The sequence below is a fragment of the Mixophyes fleayi genome, chromosome 4 (assembly GCF_038048845.1).
Source record: "Mixophyes fleayi isolate aMixFle1 chromosome 4, aMixFle1.hap1, whole genome shotgun sequence".
Lineage (NCBI taxonomy): Eukaryota > Metazoa > Chordata > Amphibia > Anura > Limnodynastidae > Mixophyes > Mixophyes fleayi.
The window spans coordinates 219778145-219805981 of NC_134405.1; the positions used below are offsets into that span (position 1 = coordinate 219778145).

Here is a 27837-nt window from a genome sequence, read left to right on the forward strand (position 1 = left end):
TGTGACGTTGGCCACTTCATCCAACAATATGCTACCGTTTGGGAAAACTCTTGTTCCTCCATCTCTACGCAAGAAAATATTATCATGGTACCATTCTTCACGGTTCTCTGGACATTCTGGTGAACGAAAGACTTTTGAGATCCTTTCCCGGAGTTATTGGTGGCCTTCTATCAGAAAGGATGTCAGAGAGTTCGTGGCCGCTTGCGAGATCTGCTCTCAATTTAAGTCTTCCCGCAGAACACCAGCGGGATTGCTTCAACCACTACCTATTCCTACTAAACCTTGGACCCATATAAGCATGGACTTTGTCACCGAACTACCTCTTAGCAAGAGATGTAATACCATCTGGGTAGTGGTGGATAGATTCTCCAAGATGGTTCACTTCGTCCCGCTAACCGGATTACCATCTTCTTCTACCTTGGCTGACCATTTTGTTAAGGAGATCTTTCGGATTCACGGCTGTCCGTCCAAGATTGTGTCCGATAGAGGGGTACAGTTCATCTCCAGATTCTGGTGAGCCCTTTGCAAGAACTTGGGTATCCGACTGTCTCTATCATCGTCTTACCATCCCCAATCAAACGGCCAGACCGAGAGGGTCAATAAAGATCTCGAGACCTTCATAAGAATCTTTTCCTCAGCCAATCAAGATAACTGGGTAGAATTACTCCCGTGCGCTGAGTTTGCCCACAATACATGTACCATGAGTATTCAACAAAAACTCCTTTTTTCGTGGTTTACGGTCACCATCCGTCTCTCCCAGAGTTTCCTGCCCTCCCTCCCACCCAATTCCCTGCGGTGGAAAGACTCTGTCAAAACTTTAAAACCATCTGGACTCAGGTGAGATCTTCCCTGAAGGAAGCATCAGCCAGATACAAATTCTTCGCAGATAAAAAAAGGCGAGCCATTCCACCACTCAAGCTTGGAGACCGTGTATGGCTTTCTACAAAAAATATCCGCTTGAAGGTTCCGTCCATGAAGTTTGCGCCACGCCTCATCGGGCCATACAAGATCACTCAAGTCAAAAATCCAATATGCTTCAAGCTACTTTTACCAAAGAACCTCCGGATCTTCAATGCCTTCCATGTCTCCCTGCTCAAACCTCTTGTGATCAATCGCTTTTCTGCTCCTCCTTCTGTACCTAAACCAGTACGGATTCACCAAGAAGAGGAGTTCGAGATCTCTCAGATCCTGGATGCTAAAATTTTGCGAGGAACTCTCCGATTCCTCGTTCATTGGAAGGGATTTGGTCCTGAAGAACGCTCATGGATTCGTGCTGATGACCTCAACGCTCCAGGCCTGCTTAAAAAATTCTATTTAAAATTTCCGGGCAAACCCGGTTCCAAGTGTTCTGTGCCCACCTTTAAAAGGGGGGGTACTGTCACTCACCAGACCGTGAGTGCCTCTACTCTGGTGCGAGGTCCTCCATCTTTTCTCGCTACACCTGTGTGGAATCGTGGCCGCTCGCTATCCTGCCATCTGCGCATGCTAGTAGCTTCACCTGTCCATGGAGGTGATTGACAGATCTATCACCTCACCCTATTTGAGGCACCTGCAACCTTAGGTAGGGGCCTGATCTTGAAGTCTCATTCCCAGTGAACTTCTATAGGTGTGTGCAGATCCCAAACTGCTTCCAGCTTTACTCGTTATACAGTTTCCAAACTGTGTGCAGATTGTTCTTACTACAGCTTCCACGCTGCTCCCTGGTTCAACTCGGCGGCGGTTCCCACACTGCTACAACACTATCATCCCGCTGATCGTGTCACAGCTTCCACGCTGCTCCTGGCTCCACTCAGCAGCGATCCTCTGACCGTTCCAACGCTGACATACTGCTGATCGTGTTACAGCTTCCACGCTGCTTCCCTGCTCAACTCAGCGGCGGTTCCCATACCGCTACAACGCTTCATCTCCCAGCTGATTCCGGATCTACAGAACTGGGTATGCGTTACTACTATTGACTATTATCTATGCTACTCACATACCAGTTGCATCCATTATTGTTTATTGCGCAGGGTACAGGTACCCATATAGACTGTGTTTCCGCTTTGTTCCAGTTAAGACTGCTGTCACTCAAGCTCGTTACCTACTCACGCTACTACTTGGCGTCATTGTGCATAAACTGCTGTGTTCAGCTTTTCCTCACTGCAAGGCACCAACTATATATACAGACTATTCATTGTGCCTTCCAAGACATTGCTATACTCGCGTTGTTCCCATACAGCCACAGTTTGCCTTTCTACTTCACTCTCCTGCACCTGGACAAGTCCTCACTCCCTCCACAGCAGTGGTACAACTTGCTGCACGCAGACCACTGACTTCCCTGCTACATACCTGCACCTGGACAAGTCCTCCTATCACAGCGGTGGTACAACTTGCTACTCGCAGACCACTGACTACCCTGCTACCTACCTACACCTGGATCCGTTTCCTCACCATAATGGTGGTACAACTTGCTGCACGCAGACCACCGACTACCCTGCTACCTACCTGCACCAATCCTATTCTTCCCATCAGAGCAGTGGTACAACTTGCTGTACGCAGACCACTGACTCCTCCTCTACTTACCCTCACCTATCCACGTCCACTCCTCATGTCTACATTATCTTCAGTCTCCAGTTTACAGCTCCAAGTCGTTGATTGCCTCAGACTATCTCTACTCTCCTGCTGTTGTGTCGCTCCAATTATTCACCTGCCTGCTTTGAGGTGCGTGCCATATCCCCGCCTCTCCAGCAGAGTACCATCTGGTGAAACTCGGGTAGCAACTCCTAGTGCCCATGACACACTACTTCCTTGATCAACAGAAGTTTTCCAGATCTTCAGAGCAACTGATACCAAATGGAGAAACCAGTCTGACTGTCAGAACACAGTCTATTATCATAAGCTTGCAGAACCAGGAATAGAGGTTTTCGCTAATAGCCGCCGCCTTTCCCATAGAGCTTGTCACGCTCACAAGTACTCAGATGTCTTAAACTCTAGTGTAGTGTAAGCTTATGAGTAACAGTGCAGCAAGGAAATAGGCAGTACACAGGATGGTAGTGGATAGTCAGAAACAGGACAAGGTCAAGGATCAGTAGCAATTAATGTGGTCAGAAACAGGCAAATTGTCAGCGCTGGCAGTGAGCCAGAATATCCAGGTAACAAGCCAGAGGTCAGGGCAATCAGCAAACAATCAGGGTCCAGATCTAGCCAAAGGTCAGTAACAGTAATTCAATCAGGAGTCAGAAGACTATAAGGAAGTAGGTCAGCTAACAAAATACTGAGCGCTATAACCGGCATGGAGGCTAATCCTTCCCTGCCTTAAATACACATACCGGCCAATCAGAAGCCAAGTTCTCAGCATACACAATTTACAGCACAGGAGTAAATAAATAAATTACCCTAACTACTGAGACACGGCACAGATTAGACAAGCCTCCTGGACATTGCCCTGGTGATGAAGGGGTAAGTAACGTCCTGGTCATCATAGCTATGGCCGGGATGTGGGGAGACTGCAAAGACTGAGCTGCAGCGCCTAAAGCACTGATGCGACTCCTTACAGGATCTCACGCCACCCTTACAGAGTCTAACAGTTATGAAGTGAAAATTGCTTGGGCTCTTCCAACCATTTAGATGAGATTAATTAATAAGAATGGGACATCTGGAGTCGTCCCTGTATAATGAAGTCACCAGTACACCTCCTTGGAGCTTCCGTTAGGAATACCTATAATCCGCCCAATTCCTCCACACTACCTGTGTAAACTTCTACTCCTCCACAAATACAAGCAATCTATGAATTTTTGCTGAAATAATAAAGCACAGCAATGAGGAGCAGCCATCTTGCACATTTTAAATGACCTCCACTGCCTTCATAAGTCCAAGCACAATATATCAGTTTGCAGGTCTGTGAGGGAAGGTATGTCTGGAAGAATAAACTAAAACCCGTGCTTATGGTCTCCCTGTTGTATTGAAAACCAGTCCAGGCTAAGGGTTGGTGGTAGGATACAGACTTGTTGTCCGGATTTTAGTTATTTCTTTTTGGCAGCATCGGTGGTCTGAGGAGGTAACTTTCAATCACTTTCAGTTCTCCACTATTAAGCTGTACTTTCTACAATTGATTGACAATTACCTCCACTCAGATCACAAATGCTGCTGATTCATTAATTTAGGAAAGAATCTGAACATAAAAACAGTGTGCATGTGCTGCATATTTTTCATTCATTTAACATGCGTAGAACAATTCTCTGAAACTGGCAGAAATATGTATTGCAGGGAATTTCAATATTATGCTGTGACATAAGAATAATGAAATCACCCAGCATTAGGAGACAATTTGTGGTGTGCTACATCTGTATATATTAATCCCATCGTATTAATTTGCATTTCGCACCTCTTAATATTGTATAGAGAAGCGAAGTAATATCAGTTTGCACAATGAGCTATGGTTAATTCTTACCTGTTTCCTTTTTCATCACAGATGTTCACATTCAAACCAGTGGTTATCAGGAAACTGAGTTTGTGAACCTTATTTTCCCTGTGTAGGTACACATATGAATAAAGCAAAATAAAAGTCAATGTTAATAAGTGGCTTACAAGGTTTTTGGCTATTCATATTGAGTGTATTACTAATATTGTACTGTTTGATATGTTCTACCCCACTATGTACCCCCCCCCTTCTCATTTTTTTTGTCCTTCACTTCCACCCTCCTTCTTTACTTTTTGTATACCTTAAATTTTGAAAACTAATAAAAATACTATTGAAGATAAAAGTCAATGTTAAACCATAAATTCTCTATATAAAACAAAGAGACATCACATTGGACAAAACTGAAATCTTGAAATGCCTATTTTAAAAGATTAAAAGCAATTTCATCATCTATAAGAGTTCTTATGTGCACATACAACAAATTAGTTTTGACCAGGTACAATCACACATACCTCTGTCTCCTCTTGTATGTAATGGCCCAGTCTGTGGACACAGGTTTTTGTGCTTTATTATCAAATTTAGTATTGTGTTGGTTGACATGTTTTCTATAATAAATTGTTGTGATAGTTTTACATTTACTATTCCTAAGTGTGACTCCCTACCCGGCTACTATAGCCCCAAATAAAGTCCAGTTGGAAGGAATATTCCTCAGTAGCAAGTGATGGCACTTTCACCCAAGGATGCTCAGGATAGACCTGTTTTTCCCCTGGGATTGTGACCACACCTTCTGAAGCATTTATAGAATAAAATGAGCTGTTTGAATGACGGAATGTCTAGTATATTTTTGGACTGTGAGAGGAATCCAAATCACTCGGAGGAAAGCCGCACAAACATGAGGACAACATATAATCTCCACACAGACAGCGCTGGCCATTTTATATAGTTCATGTATTTAAATTGCTTATTTATACTGCCCCAGCATATTCTGCAGCCCTTTTAGTTAGATATGTTTCAACAGTATTTTTCATATGAACAAGTTTGCAGTTCGGTCATTTTCGCTACAGCCACACTGAGGCATAGTCTATAGATATCTACTCTAGATGACTGGAATATGTGTGTTTATTTACTATATGTAGTGGCAGGTTATATTAAAGGTGTCTTCATGCACATTGTCTTCCTACAACTACATCTGTAACCCAATAAACTTATTGTGCAAGTTTAAAACTTTTAATCACCCAATACTTGATATTATTTGTACATCAATGTTTGAACAGATTGAAGTATCATAAAAAAGCTTTTTGATCTAGGCCTGCTCAGTATATCAGGTTTACCAGATATTTAAATTGTTTTGTGTGTTTTTTTCAACTAGCAACAGCAACACTGTCATAAACAACATCTCAGACACTGTGAGACGGACATTGCTATGCTTTAACATACTTAAATAATTAAGGTAGGTTGAGGCTACTTACTTTTCATCCTTATTGCAAGCAATGTCAAAAAGTAATTCCACATCTTCTCCATCACTAAAATTGAATTTGTTTGAAATTAACCTAGGAAAAGAAAGTATTTGGAACATAAAGCATGTTTTAACATCCATTAAACTTTTTTTCCAACTGAGACCTCAAGTGTCAGTGTTTCATTGTATTGAGGCTGCAATGAGCCCCTTACGGCTGTGTGCGAGATACATTATGCATTGGTCATGCATAACATGGTACATATCTAGTTCAAAGAAATGACTCGGGCTGCTCTATTTCCTACTTGTGATATGGTCATGATATCGAGACTATAGATTGTTGTACAACTCTCAGAAGTGATGATTACTATAATTTAACACATGACTCCATTTTTTCTTTTATTAACAACACATCTATAAATGTGTATTTGGATGGTTTAGAAATAAATAGTGGGGCTCTTTTTTTCCTTGTTTCTTGAATGAAATCCCTAAAGAAAAATGTGTCTGATTACTGGTAACGAGAGCAATTTATGTTGAAAAAAAACCAACTTATTTTTGAAGGGATTGCAGCTTTAAACTATAATCATAATTAGCTTATTGTTTGTTTTATAAAAAAGGAACTTAAAGACTTAAAGAGCACTTGTGGGTAATGGCCCACAGATTAAAACTCCCTGCCGTGAGTTAGCTTCATATTATGTATGAAATAACCAATGCATTTATATGTTCAGCTTGCCATAGCCTATCTGTTCCATTCCTATGTTTAAAGAGACGTGTAGCTTACAGAACTCAATCTCTTGCATGACCCTGATAAAAAAAAAAAGGTAAGGAAAGTCTGTGTGTTGTATCTGGATTAGCTAGTATGACCTGTGATGTCCCTGTGTATTTCAAAGTAAATAACTAAAGTGAAAATAGAGTAATTGGACGCACCTCTGCTTGATGTATAGCCCTTAACATCCATTGTTTCTTCGGTAAAATGGAAGCTGTATGATATAGTTGGGACTGTGATAAAAACTAAATAACTATTCCCGTCTACTTTAGCTTTAAACAGAACTGGACTGATAAGTCAGTGTTCAATAACAGTGAATAATTTAACTCCATGTTGAACTGTCCTTTAATATCTAGATAATATTTGGGTAAATAGTTGACATGTCTATCTACATATGGTTTCTAGAGACCTTGTCCTACTGAGGAGTAGTTGTATATTTCACAGTAACGTGACATGTCTCACCATTTGGCACATTCCACGTGGTCATTAGCCAAGGCAAGGTAAGGAAGGCTTGGTGTGTCCTTTTGCATCATGTGTTCATTAATGAGTTCTCTTTCCCTGGTGCCAGGCTCTACCATTGTCTGCACAACATCTGTCCGTCCCTGAATAGTTGCACAATGAATGGGAAGAAGTCCTTTTTTGTTGCACTTTCTGGTAGATGCTCCTTCAGACAACTGCAAAATAAGACATATAAAGGCACTATCAGAGCAAACATTTTCTTTGCTTAATTATACGTCTGCATTTCTGTAGTTTTGTTATGTCTCTCTGCAGGTTATGAGCAAAATTTGGTATTTCTATCTCCATTTTCACTTTCTTGATGTTTTCATGACATAAAATCCACCCACTGTCGCTTGCTCTATTATGCAAGATGTCTTCTTGGGAGAGGATTAACACACTTCAAAGTGACTGATAGAAAGGCATTGAGTGGAGAGAAGAGGAAAATAGGAAGATATGTGCCCTGCAATTCTGACAGCAACTCAAATGGCAGGTGTGTACTTGGGGTGGAGGGAGTTTTGGGGTTTCCAATGCCAAGAAAAACCTCTATCTCCACTTGGACATTTCAGATTGACAGGGACTAAGAAAGTAAAATGTAGAGTAGGGATGGGATGGGCCAGCAGGCCAATCATTAGGATCTTTAAGATTCACATTGGCAAACAGTATCAGGTCTACATTGAGAACCTTTTGTAATTGGCCTGTGTATGTCTGCAGCCCTCCAGCTCTTTTTAATATGTGTAACTTATTTGATTGAATTGAACAGACCCTCTTGTTACTTTGCAGAGAGAGATGGTGAACAGAAGTGATGTTTTCTTTATAACTGCTCCTCTATATACAATCCTGCTGTATGGTCCAAGTGCAGCCGTTTAGTGGCAAGAAGGGGAAAAAGAACTAAAAATTGGATGGAGAAGTGAAGAGAGACATCAGGCTGAGGGTAGAATTTAGACAATATTTAGTGTGAAGAAAAGAGTGAGCTGGGAGAAGGGAAAGAAAACAGAGAGAGCTGAGGGATGGAGAGAACACAAGAGGAAATTTAAAAAAATGAACTGAGGGGTGAAAAGCATTTTTTGGGGTGTTTGTTGCAGGATTATTGCAGCAAGTTTTTTTTTTACTTTATTTTTATACTTTTCTCTGAAATCAAGCATTTGGAAACTTCTAATTTAGTAATCCTACATTTTCCCTTGAATGGAGCCCTGTCACCCTTTACCCAAACCAACACATATTTATTTTTGATTAATGTACATTATATAACTGTACCAGTGTCATATTCATCTTTATTAAAGCTACTAACATGATATAAACCACTCATTTATACCCTTGCTGCAGGAAAATTAGCAGTTTTGTAAATAACTGCATGAAACAACTGTCTCAATTTGCCTCATTAAAAGCAAATCCATGAAATTTACTGAATATTGAACAGAAACAAATATATTATCTCTCTAGTGTATTGTGAGATCTGCAAGCAGATTTTTTAACAATTCTATGGAAGTTAGGTAAAAAACTGCAACATATTTATTAATTTATTACAACTACAAAAGGGAAATTATAATTGGGTTACTGTATCCCATTTTGCAGAAAAATTATTATTTGAATTAGATCATTTTACAGTGAAGGCAGTAGGAGAAGTGGTGGTATGGCAAACCTGGTATAATGGGTGGTGGAGTGGGCATTAATGAGAAAAGTTTTTCTGAGAAAGAGGCATGCAAATCTGTTTTGGGTCCAATGTGCTTTGAGTGTGGAGAGCCTGGACATTTGTGGACACAATGCGCAACATTAATTGAACCTATGGTTTATTCACTGGCGCACACAGAACTGAGTCCAGTTGCAGGGAAGTCCTGCTTATTCCGCATGGCTGTTTGTGTGAATCACCATCTGGTGCTAGCCTGGTAGCCTCTGGTAGTGAACTGACCTTGGTTTCTAGCTCTATATTGCAAAAAAATAAGAAAGATTTCTTACTCAAGTTTTCTGGTTAAAACCATGTTGCTATGTAAAGAGTGCAAATGGGTTTATTTTTGCACATAAGGAAAATACTTGCTGTTTTGTCATGTAGCTCACAAATACTTGATAGCTTTATTTGTATACTGAAATGTAAAGTTGATCTAGGACATGCCCCACCCCAACTATAAATCTGGCATCACATTTTAAATTTACTTTCCCCCCCCTCCAATACAACATGGTTTTGCCAAAGTGAAAAGTTACTCTTTTTTTTTTGCTTTATTTTCCTTAATAAATCAGGCCCTGTGAGTTCAGTAATTGCTAAAGAAAAAAAAAAAAGGGTCAAACAAGCTGAGCATTAATTTGAACAAAACTGGAAAAGTTTAACAGGCTTTTCACATGTATCTGTATCGCCATTTTATATATTCTCTAAAACTGACACTGCAACAATATATTTTGAATATACTTTGTGTCCAAAATTAGAAATGGAAAGCTTGGACAAACCATTGGAATGGTAAAGCGACTATTTCATATTAATGCTATACCACACTTCCCCTAAATATCCTAGTAATATTTCAAATATGAAATCTGCTGCTTAGTAACACAACTTGCTACTCTAAAGTGAAAATGTCTTTATTGCTTTTAATATTTTTGTGATGGAACATTGCTATTAATTTTCAGCCATTTAAATTATTCATGATTCAGAAAAGCAATATTCCGTTAGAATCTAATAAAGTAGGTGGTAGTCTAATAACCACAGTTTATCACTAAACTTCAATTTATATTAATTGAGTATTACAAAGGCAGAAGAGACACTACAGACTAAACGATTTTGCAAACTCTATCAATTTATGTTTATGCAGTAAAGACATTATTACATGCTGTTAAAGTGCCATTTTTCTGCGGTACATAGACTGCATGTTACACTGTGTATTATTACTAGAGATGGGCGGGCTCGGTTCTCAGAGATCCGAACCCACCCGAACTTTGCCTATCCGAGTACCGAGCCTGCTCGGCTCGGTACTCTCCCGCCCGTTCGGTATTAAAATCGAGGCAAAACGTCATTGTGACGTATTCGTATTTCTGAGCTCGGTTCTTGCGAGATTTGAAAAGCATAAATACCCGCCTCCACGGCAATCCATCGCCATTTCACAGAGGGAGAGTGCAGGGTTAGGTCACAGGCTGTATTAGAGCAGGGACAGAGCAATAATTGTACACCTTATTCTTTGTATTATTATTTAATTTCTAATCTATTCAATTCTATTATTAATTCAAATTCTATTACCAATTGTTAGAGCAGGAAGAGAGGAGGATAGAGGAGGCTTATTTTTCAATTTTTTGCACTACAAGTGCTTAAGGGTGTCCCATATTCCCCAGTCTTTTACACTAATTTTTCTGGCTGTCAAAAAAAATCTAATTTGTCAGCAGTATCTATCTAATACAATTTTTAGCACTACAAGTGCTTTGGGGTGTCCCATATTCCCCAGTCTTTTACACTAATTTTTCTGGCTGTCAAAAAAAGTCATATTTGTCAGCAGTATCTATCTAATACAATTTTTTGCACTACAAGTGCTTTGGGCTCATTAAAATGGATTCAAAGCAGTCCACATATGAGCAGAATCAGCATGCAGGTGCTGGCACCAGTCCTGATGGTAGTATTCCCAGTACGTCATCTGGTAAAGCCTATGTAAAAATACATAGTCTTTTTAAATCAGGGGAAAAAACACATACAAAAAAAAAATTACCGTGTTAAAGCGAAAAAGAAGTGTAACTGAGGAAACGCTAACTGGCGATAATTTTTTTTTTGCCATTCTACACACGCAGTGGCAAAGAAAGAATGAGCCCTTCGTCTTTCTCTATTAGTGGCAGATTAAAAAATGTTATTGAGCCTTCTTCTTGTACGGTCACTCGTGACCAAGCAAGACCAAGTAATTTGGAGTATAACAGTATTGCACAACTATTGTTACGCGTCAAAGCCGAGCTGCAAGAAAACAGTAAGGCATTAGAGGATAATGACACCAATCCCTGTGGAGAGTCCATCCACCAGTGGTATGTGTAATTGTGAGCATTCTGTTAGTGTACCCATAAAGAAGGGCCCTTTCAGCAGTTCAGCTGATGTGTGCCTGAAAAGCCTGAGTGTAGCCAGTGATACACCAAGTGAGGATGACACTTTGGAATTAGAAGAGGATGAGGGGGAGATTTGGGTAGCCGATGAGGGCGCTGATGAGGATGCGGTTGATTGTGTAAGTCCTGCACCAGTGGCAGCAGGGTGGCACCAGTGGCAGCAGTTCTGGTACGTGAGGTTCTGGCACCAATTTGTACTTTCCAAACACAAGCAGGGATGAGGCAGTTGGCAGACCACAACAGTTTGACATTTAGGCTGGTTTAAAGGATTTGACAAAAAAATGTGTGACCTTCCCATAACTCCAACCAGTCCTACTATTAACATGCAAAGGATGGTGGAGGGCCTAGCAGGGATTAAACTGTATTTTCCCTAATTTGCACTAATAAGGTTTGGGTGTAATATACACCCAAAAACGAGTGCTCAATTGCTAAGAGTCATTGATGAAGAGGAAGACAAGCAGGCTTGTCTATAGAATTTGCAGGCAAATTCTACTGCACTATATAGGTAACACCCAAAGAGAAGTGCTCCATTGCTCTATTGCTAATTGTAATTGCTGAAATAGAAATAATAGGGCTGACAGTCTTGGTCTAAATCTGTAGTTACATTGTTTTGTACCATAGCTCACTCAGAAACAGGAGAGGTGGCAGGGTTCAGTGCTAATCTTCCTCAAACAATACTAATTCATCACACCATCATAGAAGTCTGTGTACTATTATGTAATTGCCGATAATGGCCTTCCAAATAGAATTTGTAGTTCATTTTAGGGCAGAGCTGTCACGATTTTTGGGCAATTCTTTTACAGCAGAGCAAATATCAAAATGTTGTGCGGACTCATCTGCATCACCACTGGGTGTCTTGGGAAAGCAATTTTTTTACAACAAGCAGTTTCCAGAGAAACTGAAGGAGAAGACGTCCAAACAAGATGTTGATAGCTCTTGGATCCTTGCGAAGTAAATTAAGTATTTAATCTACAATTAAAATATAGTTAGCACATTTACTTTGTTTTATCTCACACGTTAAATTTCTGTAGCTCCTTGTCAAAATGTATTATTAAGGCAATCACTTAATAATACTTATACTCCAAGCTAACCGTGTCTGCACTCTCTTCACCGGTGACTACTTCACTGGACTAAAGTACATTCCCCTCAAATGCTAGTCTTCTTGCAGCTGCTGCATTCTCCTACATGCTGTTGCAGAAACCAGAAATTGACCCTAAATTTTTCGGGAAACAAACGGCATCTCCTGCATGTCATTTTTTAAAAGTTCTGTAACACCAAGTTAATTGTGTGTGCAAAACAGGAAATGTGATGGAATTCAACCCCGCTGTAATGCTTGAACAATATTGGGGTCGTAATTAGAAATTACATATCCTCAGGAGAGTCCAAGCAGGATTAGCCATGTTTCAATGACATCCCTTAGTTTTTGGAACAGATTGTCAGCTGTATGCCTCTTACTGAAGCCACTGATACACAGAGTAGCCTACTTCTGAAAAATGTGACGTACTTGGGTACATGCTGCTGCTGTCCCTGGTGGTGAAGGCGAATGACCAACCCAGTGGGCTGTCACAGTCATATAATCTTTACTTTGCCCAGTTCCGCTTGCCCACATATCTGTGGTTAAGTGTACAGTGGGTAGAATGGCATTTTGTAGCCCAATAATTACATTTTTATGAACTTTCTGGTAGAGGTGAGGAATAGCATTTCTAGTAAAATTGTGTCATGATGGAATTTGGTAATTTGGACAGAAGACCTCAAGTAACTGTCTAAAACCAGCTGCATTAATAATGGACATTGGACGCAGATCTAATACTAGCATAGTCCTTATGGCGTCTGTGATCCGCTTTGCGACTGGGTGATAGGTTTCATACTTGCTTATTCTTGCAAGGGATTGTTTAACTGTAAATTATTGGTTCTGGGGATATTGATGATGAAGGTGTTGGGGAGTAGATTGCAGGTGCTGGGATGTAGATGACAGAAGGGAGGTAGATGATGCTGGACTGCTTTTTTTTTTTTAAACCTAAGCTTCTAAATTTCTCAACAGCTTTCCAAGAACTCGCTGAAAAATGACGTAACATGGATGAGGATCCCAGATGGTTAAGGTCCCTACCTCTACTGAGTGTGGCTTTAAAAAACGCTATAAATGGCTAGACAACTGTTGTCAGGATTTGTGTAAAAATAATTCCACACTTAAGAGGTGGATTTTTGGTCTTATGCCCAGGCATGACAATGGCATTTTTCTTATCACTGGCAAGAACTGCAGCAATTTTTCTTTGAAAGTGTATGAAAATCATATTGTGACCTAGGAGGTGGTCAAAATTGAATGAAATGACTGGAAATTAGTGTTAGTGAGGTTAATAATAATGTAGGTACAAAATAATACCTAAATTATGTTATTTTAGCCCCAAAAAATGTAATTTTTTTTAACAAATTGCAAACCAAAACCAAAACACACAAGAGCGATTTGGCAAAACCAAAACATGACGGTAATACAGATCCAAAACCAAAACCAAAACCAAAACACGGGGGTCAGTGAGCATCTCTAATTATTACAGCACTTTAGAGAAAAGAAAGAAACAGACCAATGTCTATTTACAGACACAAATCTTATTGTCTGCTTCAATCCTGGAGGAATAGACCTTATGTTTTATATTTTCTAAATTTAGTATACTCTCTAGTTCTCTTTGCAGCTATTTAGGCGTTGAACAGCAGTCACTCTGTAACCCACTGAACTACTGTACTATTTATAATGGAAAGATTAGAATAAAATCTGTCGAGGACAAAAATGGCTGTGAAAATACTCTCTGTAATAGCAAGTCAAGTATATCCAATTGGCATTCCACTGAGCAAGTGGTTCTAAAATCTACACAGGATAACTGTATATAATGTATTAAAAATTCGCTAGTCACTCGGTACAGTTAAGCATTAGAGTAACATTATTTTGCATGGAGAGCACAGAACAAGTTACTCCTTGACTTTTCAGCAATACTTCATTAATCTTAATCTTAGTTTGTAATTAGGTCCAAGTGAATCTGTAAATTGCTCTTTATAGATTTTGCCCAATTTTAAAACCTCCAATAATATCTGCTTTTTCACACAAATCAACACGCATTAATCTAATGCAGGAAATACATCTGATTCTTTGTATGTACATCATATTACAAATACTTTTGCTTTACATTTTTTTGTTACTACCTCATGTATTTTCAACTAACTCTAAATCTGAGTATCAGTTATTTATTGTTCACATATTTTCAATTATCTTTAAAGACAATCTTATCTGCGTAGTGTCAGAAGTACCTCCACATTCTTAAATGTGACATGTGTAACAATGCTATATCAAGTCTTTAAAAAAGAAGTCATATAAATATATTAATGAGAGTGTTTTAATCACCACAGGGGTGCCCTCCTGCATAACCTAACCACATTAGCCTTATTCCCTAGGGTGCAAATAGTCCTGGCCTAAAACAAGATGTTGCGGTACTGTTAGTGGGGTTGAGTGCTGCTCTGGTGGTACTATACCTGCCGGGAAGCCCTCGACAGGTTTAGAGTCCTGTATCCTGCAAAATAAACTAAGGAGTTAACTTAAGGAAGGGAGCAAACCCTCCCTACCATAAACCACTCACTGCCATTTACTCCCCATATGGCCTACCCTACTTTATGGAATTCTTATCTCTCAACCCACTGAAGCCAAGCTCAGCAGGGAAAAGTGGACCCTAACAAGCCCCCCAAGTTATGGACCATCAATCTACATTGGCCTATGGATAGCTCCACCCTGTACTAAGAATGCTGCAGAAGGGGAACTGGTGGAGATACGTGAACCAATGCCTGGAGGACAAAGATAGATTCAACACAGATATTGGTTGGGGATTATGGTTCCTGCTGAACGGTCACTGCTGCAGAGAAAATCGAGTAATGGAAACACATCTTGCCCACATCCAGGTTACCAAAATAGTGGGGTGATGCATTGGCTGGACCACTGCCATATCAGCAGAAATGTATAAAGTGTGGATGTTCAGTGACATTTGAATCAAGGTCCTTGGATTTGGCTCTCTGTGTTTTATGCGTTCTCCTCTTTAATGTATGTGGTGCACCGCACACTATGGTCCGGGTGAGCATGGCCTTTATCTGGTGATTCTTAGGAAAAAAGTAAGATTCTTTACAACAGACATTTGTCTTGGTGTGAAATATTTCTCATGTTACAGTACTGCAGCCAAGGGAATACGGCTGTGGCATAGCAGGTAAATGTTGCATTGGTGTCTAGCACTACCTTGTAGACATCGGTGACACTCTTGGGTGGTTGACCCAGGAAAAATAAGCCAAGGTTCACCCTGATTTTGTGACACACACTTCATGTACTTTAATTTTTGCTCTGTTTCCATGTGAATGTTTATATGTACTAACTAATCTGTAGGTGAAATGAATTAATCTGTTTTCCACTTCAATTAAGACCAATGTTCTGATAATGACAATGTTTTTTTTTTTATTATTTATAAGCATACTTACCAACAGCTGTAAACAATCCGTATTAGTTGGTTTTCCTGGTTCCTCATAGCAGACCATATGAAGAGCTGTATTGCCATCATAATCCTTCCAATGTATGTCAGCACCATAGCTCAGTAACAACTACAAATAAAATAAGTAGTTACCCTTTTACTTCAGTTAACTCATTGAAATTAGATTTAGGAACAGATGTACAGGTTTTGCTATTAGTACATTAAAAGTCAATTTTGAACTGGCAAATAATTTATCCATTAATGCAATAAATTTGGAATGCTTGCTCTTTACATTTAAAAAATGTACGGTTTTCAAATAAGATATGCAAGTTCAGCTATATTAATCATCATCACCATTTATTTATATAGTGCCACTGATTCCGCAGCACTGTACAGAGAACTCATTCACATCAGTCCCTGCCCCTTTACAGTCTAAATTCCCTAACATACACACACACACACACACACACACACACACACACACACAGAGAGGTCAATTCTGATACCAGCCAATTTACTCACTAGTATGTTTTTGGAGTGTGGGAGGAAACCGGAGCACCCGGAGGAAACCCACGCAAACACAGGGAGAACATACAAACTCCACACAGATAAGGCCATGGTCGGAAATTGAACTCATGACCCCAGCTCTGTCAGGCAGAAATGCTAACCACTTAGCCACCGTGCTGCAAGTTATGATGTTATAATAGCACCTCTTTATAGGGTAATTTCTGCTGTTAGAGTAGTTGATACTGAACATGTATCAGTGGAAAGTGTATGTAAAGCACAATTAGTATATACAAATATAAGATTACTTCATCTGTGTTTCATTTTTTCAGCTGTACAGATTCTAAATAAGTGTAATTTAGCACAATTTGCACTGACCTGATTAGAATTAACTAAAGCAACCCTCCTACACAGTGCTTATTTTGCAACTGAAGCATGAAACAAGCTAAACAATATATGTTATAAAAGTAAATGAACACTGACTTATTGCTCTAGCTATAAATAAATGCAATGCTGAATAAAGTAGTGTAGATATAATACATATTCTATAAACAGCTGCTATCATTTTCTGTTGATATTTATATGAAATACTAATCGTTCATTTATTACAACTTGAATTAGTTCTGCAGATTTTTCATTTGGGAAACTTGTCAAACATTAGTTCACATCTGTGCAATGCATAAAAACCTGCCAAGTTTTTAATGAAAGATACTGAGGCATTGATTGGCTCCCCATAGTGGAACACTGATGATTATGTAAATTCTAATTACCAAAAATTTACAAAAGACAATACAGCATTCTGTTATATTTGCTGTTATTATAGCTGATATATGATTTGTGGAAAGTTTATAGCAAGAGCCAAAGGCAATAAAACAAAGGTTGAATTTTCCAATATTACCTTAAAAAGCCTTTTGAACAATGCAATTAAATATCTGTTGTCTAATAATCTTCTGTTTAATCTGGTTTCTCTAACTTTGTCTAAACATAGCAGTGATTGTAGGCTGACAACAACGAAAGCAGTTACTAGAATAATCTCAATAGTAATTGAATTCCCTGCTGCTGAATGCATGAATATTTGTAGCAAATAGAGTGGCAATGTGTCAGATTGTAAGATTCAATTTTGCCTGTGTCACTGGCAATTTTAAGGGAGAATAGAATGTCAGGTCTCTATACCATTTTTCACTCTATAAAAATATTTATGCTTAAAGTGATGATCATGAACATGTTTGCTGAATAATGGAAGTTTTGTTACTTTTGTCATTATTTGGGAATATACACTTTGTGGCCTCTTTATTAGGTACACCTATCTAGTACTGGATAGGACCCTCCTTTGCCCCTAAGACAGGCTGAATTTTTCATGACATTGATTCAAGAAGGTGCTGGAAACATTCTTTGAATATTCTGATCCATGTTGACATGATAGCATTACGCAGTTGTACAGATGTTGGGCGCACATTCATTCTGCAAATCTCCCATTACCCCACATCCAGTAGGATTGAGATCCTGCCTGAAGTAGCCGTCAGAAGATGGGTAGATTGTGGTCATGAAGGGATGCACATGGACAGCAACAAAACTTAGGTAGGCTGTGGCATTTAAACTATGCTCATTTGGTATTAAGGGGCCTAATGTGTGCCCAGAACACATTCCCAACACCATTACACAACCATCAGTCTGCATGCATGCAGAGATGATCTTCTGCATACCACTGTTGTAATGCCTGGTTATTTCAATAACCGTCGCCTTCCTGTCAGTTTCAACCAGTCTGGCCATTCTTCTCTGACCTCTCTCATTAACAAGGCATTTTTGCCCACAGAACTGCCGCTCACTGGATGTTTTGTTGTTTTGCTGACCATTCTCTGTAAACTCTAGAGATGATTATGTGTTAAAATCCCAGGAGATAAACAGTTTCTGAGATACTCATTGCCACCCCATTTGTTACCTGCAATGGTCAAAATCAATTAGATCACGTCTTCTCATTCTGGTGAATCCCTTAAACATGTCTGTATGTTTCTATGCATCAATTGATGCACACCAGTGACTTCTTAGGTATTTACATTAATGAGTAGGTGTACAGTGGCCACTGAGAAAGTCTATGGTACTAGGCACCATAAACTATGGTAAAAGGTACTATGTAGTAAAGCAAAACAATAAAGCTAGATGACCTAGTGATAGATTTTAATAGGTAAAGCTGAAAATGTCCAGCCCTCTTCCTTTCCATTCCATGTGCACCAGTGACATTTGTTCACTGCTGCTTTGCTATGTATTGCAGTAGTGAATGGGATATACCTCCCACCTTCCAGCCTGAGGGACAAGACTATCCCGATAGGGATGGCAAGACTGAGCCCTCATATGTAAACTGTCCCACCTAAGTATGGACAGTTGGAAAGAATGAGGATGGGTATGCAGGGCTTGGTTACATAGGAGATTCTTAAGTGTGTAATCTTAAGCCATTCATTTCAAACATACAGATTGGGCTAGTGTAAAGGTGGCCCTTGCCTTTGGGGAAAAACACTCAAATGAAAATACCTGAATAGTCTTCACATCTCTAGAGCGTTGCAAAGGTGTAGCTCCTTTGTAATCTAATATATCCACTTCAACTTGTAACATCAAAAGAGACTGAAAAAGGATGACAAAAATAAGTTTTGCTCTTATCCTATTCCCTGAAAGAACATAAATTACAAAATAACAATTGCTTCTAATGCCCTTTTTTCAAAAGAGTAGTTATCCTTTAATACTTAATTATTACTCTTGGTTGTGTGACAGTTTAAGGACATGTTATATTAACTAAACTTTACTAAAGTACCTTAAGTATAAACAGTCCATTGCAGCTGAACAGTACATGCATGTTGCTAATTATTATTGTAAATAGCTTCATAGCCATTAGAGAAAAAAAACTACAAAAATTAATGAAAGAAATTTTAAAGGTGCATCCAGATAAGTGTTAAAGTTTACCCGAGCTGTTCCTACCCCATAGTGAAGCACCAGAACTGCATACTGAAACAGCTTATCTTGGTACTCCTGCTTCTCCGTGCAGCCTATGGGGGTGTCAGCTCACAGATTTATATTGGTCCACCCATTCATACATACAATAAGTTGCTATTTTAAAATGGCAATCAAAAAAAATGTTATTTGTGCCATACTACAGAAATAGAGCAGTCCCAGGAAAAACGGTTTCAGAGTGCAGTACCCAGTGCTCTGAGATCCCTCAAATGGAAAGAGCAGCTTAGTTAAATCTTAACAATTAACCTGGAATACAGCTTTAATATAAAATAAAAAGTGCTTTGTGTGATTTAAATCAAATGCTTTATCTGTTTGACCTGTGTTGCGATCTTAGGTCAATTTAAAGGATAACTTCAATGTGCAACATACAAGTAAAAGCAAGTTTCAAAATAATACTATTATGGGGTTCAGCATCTGTCTGAAGAAACAAGGTTGGCTGGATTAAGGAGAGTCCAGCAATGTCTGAAGCACTTTCATCAGTCAGGCGAGCTTAGAAGTGGCAGCTGCACGCAAGATATTGGGGAGACCTGCCTAAATGTCAGGCCCATTATGGAACTGGCTTTTACTAAGGATATTAAGATGGATTAAATATACAAGATGAAATTAAAGTGCACTTTCCACCTGAACCTGTATTCATGAGAATGTATCTTGTCAATTCACTAGCAACCAATTACTTTACTGATGGCCACATATTCATGAGGCACTTGTTCCTAATGGAAGTTATGCATAGGGACAGCTGCAAGTTAAACATTTGCTTTCTTTAACAAAAATTATGGTCAGGGCACATTGCAATTGATATTCCTTCACCTCAACAAGTTGTGGGTCCCCAAAGTAGGCTGCTACGTGTAATAATGTACTTCCATCAACGCACCTGAAAATATAATACAAACTGGTAAGACAAACTTTTTACAATGTAACATCTATAACCATTATGTAAACTCTTTGTAAAATGTAATCTTTATTTTAGTTGACAATTAAAGGATGGTCTGGTTCACAAAATAAATCTTTGCTACTATGTTGTGGTAATTTATTTTAGGAAATGTAATGGATTAAAGGCATGGGCATTACATTACAGATCTTCCAGTTTTAGAGCAACAGGTACAGCTATGTATTTCACACTGAAAAAGTACCAGACATCAGTAATGACATCACCATGGATTTGTGAATCCTCCAGCAAAGCAATAAGTTCCTTGGAAATATTTGAAAGTGTCATTGCACCAGTCTGATTTAATAGCTGACTTCCTTATGTTGAAATACTATGGGGAAATCTATTTACAGCTAATATGCACTGGTAACACAAACATGTATTACATGCAAAACTGAAATGTATGCACTGTCTGCAATTTATTTGCAAAGGAACTGTATTTTGGCTTGTGATTTATTTTCACTGTGTACATGTGAAATACACTGTATGTGTTTGTGATTGATGACAATATACTAGGGCAGTCACCTAGCCTTTTGTCTGGTGCACGCTTTTGTTTGGACCTTAAGGGAATGAAAGGGGATATGGTTATTAATTTTTTGCATGTGATTTTAATTTTTACTATAGTGTGCCACTATTTGTCTTGTATCATTGTTTTTTAAGCAAGGAGTTTCTTGAATGATCAGAGTGTTACAATAAAACCAAGTAATACAAAGGGAGGCAAAACAAGAGTGAATGCAAAAGTACAGCACAATGGTTGTACCTGCCGTTCACTGTAGAACTCTCCTGATTCTCATATTCAAAAACCAAGACAGGAGAGGCATCTATTTGACACTACATTAATCATAGGAGAAGATGACAAGCACTTTTTCCAAGGTATTCAGATTATTTCATTAGCTCTAATGTTTACATTCTGTTACAATAAATTTTATTAGTGTTTAGAAAAACACTGTATGGGTAGATTATTACTAATCACTTGTTAGGTATGATCTTATCTGCTAGTGATGAATACTTAATTATTTATTTAGACAGAATAAATAAACTTTAGGCCATAAGACCTATTTTCAAAGTTGTCCTGACCACTACAGCAAAACTGAATATGGGCTATAGGAGCAGAACATCCTTTGGGCCTCCTCATTTTCTGACACTGGGTACAAAATCACATTAATTTTCACTCTGGTATTAAAATTAGCATCATCTTGTAAGCTCATTATCTATATGACCATTTCTACAATGGCAAATCCATGCAATAAATTTTGTAAAGAGTGTAGCAAAATCTGTTTATGTGAAATACCTCGGTTCATGCACAGCTTTTAGTTTTATAGCTTGTTAATCGGTTTTATCACCATAAAAGAAACAGACTTAAATCTTCATCACTCTAGTAATCTAACTGTTCTTAATATTAGACATTCTGAATTTGTGTACTGAAAACACTTCATTTCTTTAAGTTTAGATGCATATCATTTAATTTAAACTATGTCTGATATTTTTCAGTCAATTATTTGTGCTTCCTTTTGCAATAGCACTTTATTTCAATTACACCCTCTACAAAGGGAAAGATCCTGTCCTATTAGCATAAAATGAAAATCCAACATTTTGTGACCAGTTTGTGCAAATTGCAGAGTAACCAGTGGTGTGTCCAATTCAACATTATTCAAAGCTGTTTTTATTGGACTAATGCTGCACAGCTATGCAGGTTTTTTTTAGCATTATCAACGTTTTGCCCACATACAGTTTTTTGCATGGTCAAATAATGGCATATATCAAAAATCTGCTTTTGCTAATAAGTCACTGTCTGATCTTAAAATTGACCCCCATCATAGGAGGGGTAAACTTGTCATCCACAAGTAAAAACATAAGTTCAAAAATCTTGTATAGTGATAGGCACCCAGTTTCAAGGCCAATCAATTCATAGGCTTGGTGGAAAGAACATCAGATTTTACCAGCATATCTTTGAAATTTGTATCAAAGCACTGGACCCAATGAAAAAGGTATGAATTTGATCCAATTAGCCTCTTTAATTTTGGGGATCGATAATTCACCCCAACCCATATTCAGACAAAGTTGATGAGCATGATAAATCTCTTTTTAATTATAGCCTATTTCCAAGAAACAACCTTTCATTTATTTCAAAGCACTGGGTAATAAATGTTCGTCAAATGTAATACATTCCATGTGTCATAATTGGGAGCAGGGCCGGACTGGCCATCTGGCACTTCTGGCAAATGCCAGAAGGGCCGATGGCTATATGGGCCGGCCCAACTCCCCATGTCTTCTTAGTGGCTGGAGGAACCAGTCACCTCTGCTGCGCGCTCCCCAGCTCCCTCCCCCGTTATGCTGTGCAGCCAGTTACACTGGTGAGTTTCCTGTCTTTTTTAATTTTTTTTTTTTTTTTACTGAAGAGGGGGGGGGGTGCCGCGATTCTCGGGGGGGGGGGGGGGGGGTCGCGGGGGTGCCGCGATTTTCGGGGGGGTGCCGCGATTTTCGGGCGGGGGTGCCCGCGATTTTCTGGGGGGGGGTGTCGCGGGGGTGCCGCGATTTTCGGGCGGGGGTGCCCGCAATTTTCAGGTGGTGAGAGCCAGGGAGTGCTGGGAAAGGGGGTGAGAGCCAGGGAGTGCTGGGAAAGGGGGTGAGAGCCAGGGGGTGCTGGGAAAGGGGGTGAGAGCTAGGGGGTGCTTGGAGAGGGGGTGAGAGAGCCGGAGGGGGTGCTGGGAAAGGGGATGAGAGCTAGGGGGTGCTGGGAGAGGGGGTGAGAGAGCCGAAGGGGGTGCTGGGAAAGGAGGTGAGAGAGCCGAAGGGGGTGCTGGGAAAGGGGGTGAGAGAGCCGAAGGGGGTGCTGGGAAAGGGGGTGAGAGCCAGGGGGTGCTGGGAGAGGGGGTGAGAGAGCCGAAGGGGGTGCTGGGAAAGGGGGTGAGAGAGCAGAAGGGGGTGCTGGGAAAGGGGTTGAGAGCCAGGGGGTGCTGGGAGAGGGGGTGAGAGAGCCGAAGGGGGTGCTGGGAGAGGGGGTGAGAGAGCCGAAGGGGGTGCTGGGAAAGGGGGTGAGAGAGCGGAAGGGGGTGCTGGGAAAGGGGTTGAGAGCCAGGGGGTGCTGGGAGAGGGGGTGAGAGAGCCGAAGGGGGTGCTGGGAGAGGGGGTGAGAGAGCCGAAGGGGGTGCTGGGAGAGGGGGTGAGAGAGCCAGGGGGTGCTGGGAGAGGGGGTGAGAGCCGAAGGGGGTGAGAGAGCGGAAGGGGGTGCTGGGAAAGGGGGTGCTGGGAGAGGGGGTGAGAGAGCCAGGGGGTGCTGGGAGAGGGGGTGTGAGAGCCGAAGGGGGTGAGAGAGCGGAAGGGGGTGCTGGGAAAGGGGGTGAGAGAGCTGAAGGGGGTGCTGGGAGAGGGGGTGAGAGAGCTGAAGGGGGTGCTGGGAGAGGGGGTGAGAGAGCGGAAGGGGGTGCTGGGAAAAAGGGTGAGAGCCAGGGGGTGCTGGGAGAGGGGGTGAGAGAGCCGAAGGGGTGCTGGGAAAGGAGGTGAGAGAGCCGAAGGGGGTGAGAGAGCCAGGGTGGTAGGGGGTGCAGGAAGAGGAGTGAGAGAGCCGGGGGGTAGAGGGTGCAGGAAGACGTGTGAGAGAGCCAGGGGAGTAGGTGGTACAGGAAGATGTGTGAGAGCCAGCGGAGAAGGTGGTGCAGGGGGTTAAATGAGAGGGACAAAGGAGAAGATGGTGCAGGGGCATAGGTAAAAGAAAGTGTAAAGAGAGAGACATCTTAAGAATGGGAATGTCAGGGATGCAGCCATCATAAAACACAAGTAGTAATGAAGAATGGAAATGCACAGAGGGGACAAGTGTTAAAAAAAATAAAAAATCAAGCCTTCATACTCCATTCACTTATATTTTCTATACCCCCACTCCTAAATTTCTGCTTCGACCACTGCCCTCTATTCCTGCTCCCGACTGCCTGTGTGAGCTGACAGCTGCTGATCCCTCCTCGCCCAGCGCGCCCACTAGGAGAACAGAACACAGGATGCCATAATCAGGTAAGTTCATATATTTTCTCGTGTGCAATATGTTTTTAACCATCCTTTCTTGAACTGGGGACACTACAGCGTATCCAATAATGTTTAACACTATGTATTGCTCATTATTGCGCTGTAATGTTTTTTGCATATTTATCTGTACAGAGATTTTTAATTAAGAGGAAAAAACATTGCTTGTCATAAATTTTATCTGTAATTGTGTCAATATATCTATTTTTGTTTGCATTGGGACTCGCACTCAGTATCTGATATGCTGTAGCAATTTTTATTTGTGAATGAGTTTTTATCTGAGCTTTACTAATGATTTGGGGGCACTACTATGCCATAATATGATTTGTGGGCACTTCTGCATGACCAAATATGAATTGAGGGTAATACTATGTGGCATAATATGACCTTGGGGCACTACGATGTGGCATAATATGAACTGGGCACACTACGGTGTGGCATCATATGAACTTCTGCCAAAGGCAAGTCTTTCATTGTTGAATATGATGGGAGCCCAAAGAAGTTGCTGTATCGGGGCCCAAAATTCCTCTTGTCAGCCCTGCCTGTGAGTCAAGGGGGTAGACGCCTCCAGGTAAATAATCTAAATGTTTCCTATCTAATCAAACTGATGGATCACATCCAATTATTTCTCACCCACCTCCTCTATCCCCCTTAATTTATATACTGTGTTATTTAAAATGAATAGAAAAGACGCATATCCAATTACTGTAGTAAAACAAAAATATTTTTCTCTGTCATTTTGCTGTAGATGGAAATACTTTTAATGCGGCCGTGTGGATTCAACTGATCATTCAATAGTTATGTTTTTTTTAGATATATGTTAGTTTTATTTCATGTGGAATGATTCATGAAAATTCTGCCATTACTATTTAATTGAGGGAAAAGGGTACCTGTTACCTATGTGTGTAAGTACTCTGTTCGTTGTTGCTATTTTGTGGGAGATTTGAAAAAAGCAAAACATTGTTTCCTACAGTGGCGTCTGTATAATTGGTGGTATTGCTGTAGTATGGGGGGGTGTGCTGATGGCAGTGTTGTAGTGTGTTTGGTGCTAGTATTGCTAATAAGTAGGAGAGGGTATTGCTATAATGTGGGGGTGATGCCGGTTGCTGTAATGTGGGGGGTGATGCCGGTTGCTGTAATGTGGGGAGTGATGCCGGTTGATGTAATGTGGGGGGTGATGCCAGTTGCTGTAATGTGGGGGTAATGCTGGACGCTGTAATGTGGGGGGTGATGCTGGTTGCTGTAATGTGGGGGGTGATGCCGGTTGCTGTAATGTGTGGGGTGATGCCGGTTGCTGTAATGTGGGGATGATTGATGTAGTATGAGTGTGTGTGGGGGGTTATTTATTGCTGTAATTTGGGTACTAATAATGTATTGTCATGGTGTTTATTGATGTAATTGGGGTGCTAATAATGTAATGTTGAGGGTCATTAGGAGAAATAAATACCCCCCCCCCCACACACACACACTCATACTACATCATGTTGTACTGCGCCAGCATCATTGTGCAACAATATAGTGCATGGAGCCCACAACACGTGGGCCTGTGTGCTTTAAATGCCAGGGCTGATTTTTAGTCCCAGTCCGGCCCTGATTGGGAGAAAGAAAACCTTTTTGAAGTTGTTTCAGCCTGCTAATAACACAGTTTTATTGCCTGTATATATTCTAGAAATTGTAGTAGAAAGGCCTAAATCTGATCTAATTATATTCAAGAAAACTGATTGTAGATAAACTGCATGATAAAATAAATTATATGGTTGTAGCCACAGAATTAAGTTCATCTATAATTGCCGTCAGTTGTTGCTCATTCAGTACATATCATGAACAGGTCATCAACAGTGAGATAAAAAAATATATATTTGTTCTCATATTGATACATAAAAACTTGCATTGATTGTAACCATATTATATCGCATTGCAGTTCTCTACAATTGTAAATAAAACATGTGTTTGACTAAAAATACATTTTTATAAAGAATCACATCAATGAGCACCATAAGAAACTCAAGTGGTGGATGAACATAATATCGACTGGAGACAATCGGTCCCCTCGCAGTGTCCATAACTGCATTGTGAGGAATACTCATATATGCTGAACAGGCTAAAGAAAAAAAGTCCAAATATTGGTGTCACGAATGCCCAGCCGTCTCAGATACAGCAATCTGAAACAGCTGGCCGTGACTGGAGTCACTTACCAATGAATACAATTTTCTGCCACCACAAAGGATTTACTATGAAGCCCTTACGTTCACCAAAACCACTTAATATTACACACTTAAATCACATACACATGCAGCATGAGCCTCACTTGGCTTCATAAGTTCACAAAGAATCACGGAGAATATGCTAGATTAAATGTATTTAATCCGAAAAATGTTTCCAAGGCTTAATTACAAAACAATAACAAGACCTAGAAAAAAAGTTGCACAAATCAGTTTCAGAACTAAAATAGAAAATAAAACCAGAGTCACTAATTTACTAGTTTAATACTTGGGGCTAGATTTACTAAGCTGCGGGTTTGAAAAAGTGGGGATGTTGCCTATAGCAACCAATCAGATTCTAGGTATCATTTTGTAGAAGGTACTAAATAAATAAAAGCTAGAATCTGATTGGTTGCTATGGGCAACATCCCCACTTTTTCAAACCCGCAGCTTAGTAAATCTAGCCCTTGGTGTGAGAGGAATACACTTTGAGAAGGATGGCACTTCAACCTAGATCCTTAGGTCTCCTCAGAGAAATGAACCACATTAACAGGTTAGGCAACTAATTTAAACCTTTCTCACATTGCTCTCAACCCCACCTTTGAAAACTATATCAATGTAAGGGCAGATTGATTCCCAGAATGACACTGGTCTTTCAAAGTGAGTTATCTATCCCTGAGAGATATATGCCTGGCATCTCAGAGGGCAGGAGTTCTCACCTTTGCTATGACTGGCTGGACTATTTACACAACTATGGAGTATCTCAGAGATGTTTTTTGTCTATTATATTTAGAAAAGAGGATTAACCGCACCAGGTTATTGAAATCATATTCAATTATATAACATCCCTAAATTTACTGACTATACAGTTCTATCCCGAATTATATTATTATTTCTCTTATAATTCTCTGAAGGGTGCATCCAGACACTTATATACAATACATAGAAAAAAGCGAAGACGTTTTTATTGAAGCACTATGGAATATATTTTATATTAAAAACATATATTTTATTGGTATATTTTAAAAGTTGGTTTTGATGGTTGCATATATAGTTGTGAAAATAAAAAACAAGTGAACAAAAAGGTGATGAACAACTTTTTATAGCTACAACTAGCTTTATAGTGGGTAGTTTATAATATATGGTTGTCATCACGCAGTCTGATTAGGCAAATTAATATGGGACAATGGACCGCTATTTGAGATATATACAACAAGCGTCTCAATTTCAATAATTGAAAGTATTGGATTAGCCAAACGATAAACTTGATCAACAATTTAGGCAGACACCAATACTCCTATAACACAAATAAAGGTGTATATTATATAAGAGACTTGTGAGCTTATAAAGCTGTTGCAGTTGATACTGCATTTTAATTATAATTCACTTAGTTTATCACCTTTTGTTTACTTTTTCTGCTTTTTATTTTCGCAACTATATATGCAACCATCAAAACCAACTTTTAAAATATACCAATAAAATATATGTTTTTAATATAAAATATATCCGAGTGCTTCAATAAACACTT

At 39.9% G+C, this 27837-nt stretch overlaps 1 protein-coding gene across 1 annotated transcript in view; it reads right to left on the reverse strand.

The window, feature by feature from the left end:
* The window catches only part of LOC142150074 (uncharacterized), a 124665-nt gene that overhangs the window by 60059 nt on the left and 36769 nt on the right, over nt 1–27837 (reverse strand). The window contains exons 8-13 of the mRNA XM_075205318.1: nt 19977–20040; nt 18696–18785; nt 15676–15795; nt 7081–7292; nt 5869–5949; nt 4430–4507 (exon numbers count right to left, since the gene is read on the reverse strand). Of these exons, the coding sequence (XP_075061419.1) occupies nt 4430–4507; nt 5869–5949; nt 7081–7292; nt 15676–15795; nt 18696–18785; nt 19977–20040 (645 nt within the window). The remainder of the gene's footprint in view (nt 1–4429; nt 4508–5868; nt 5950–7080; nt 7293–15675; nt 15796–18695; nt 18786–19976; nt 20041–27837) is intronic.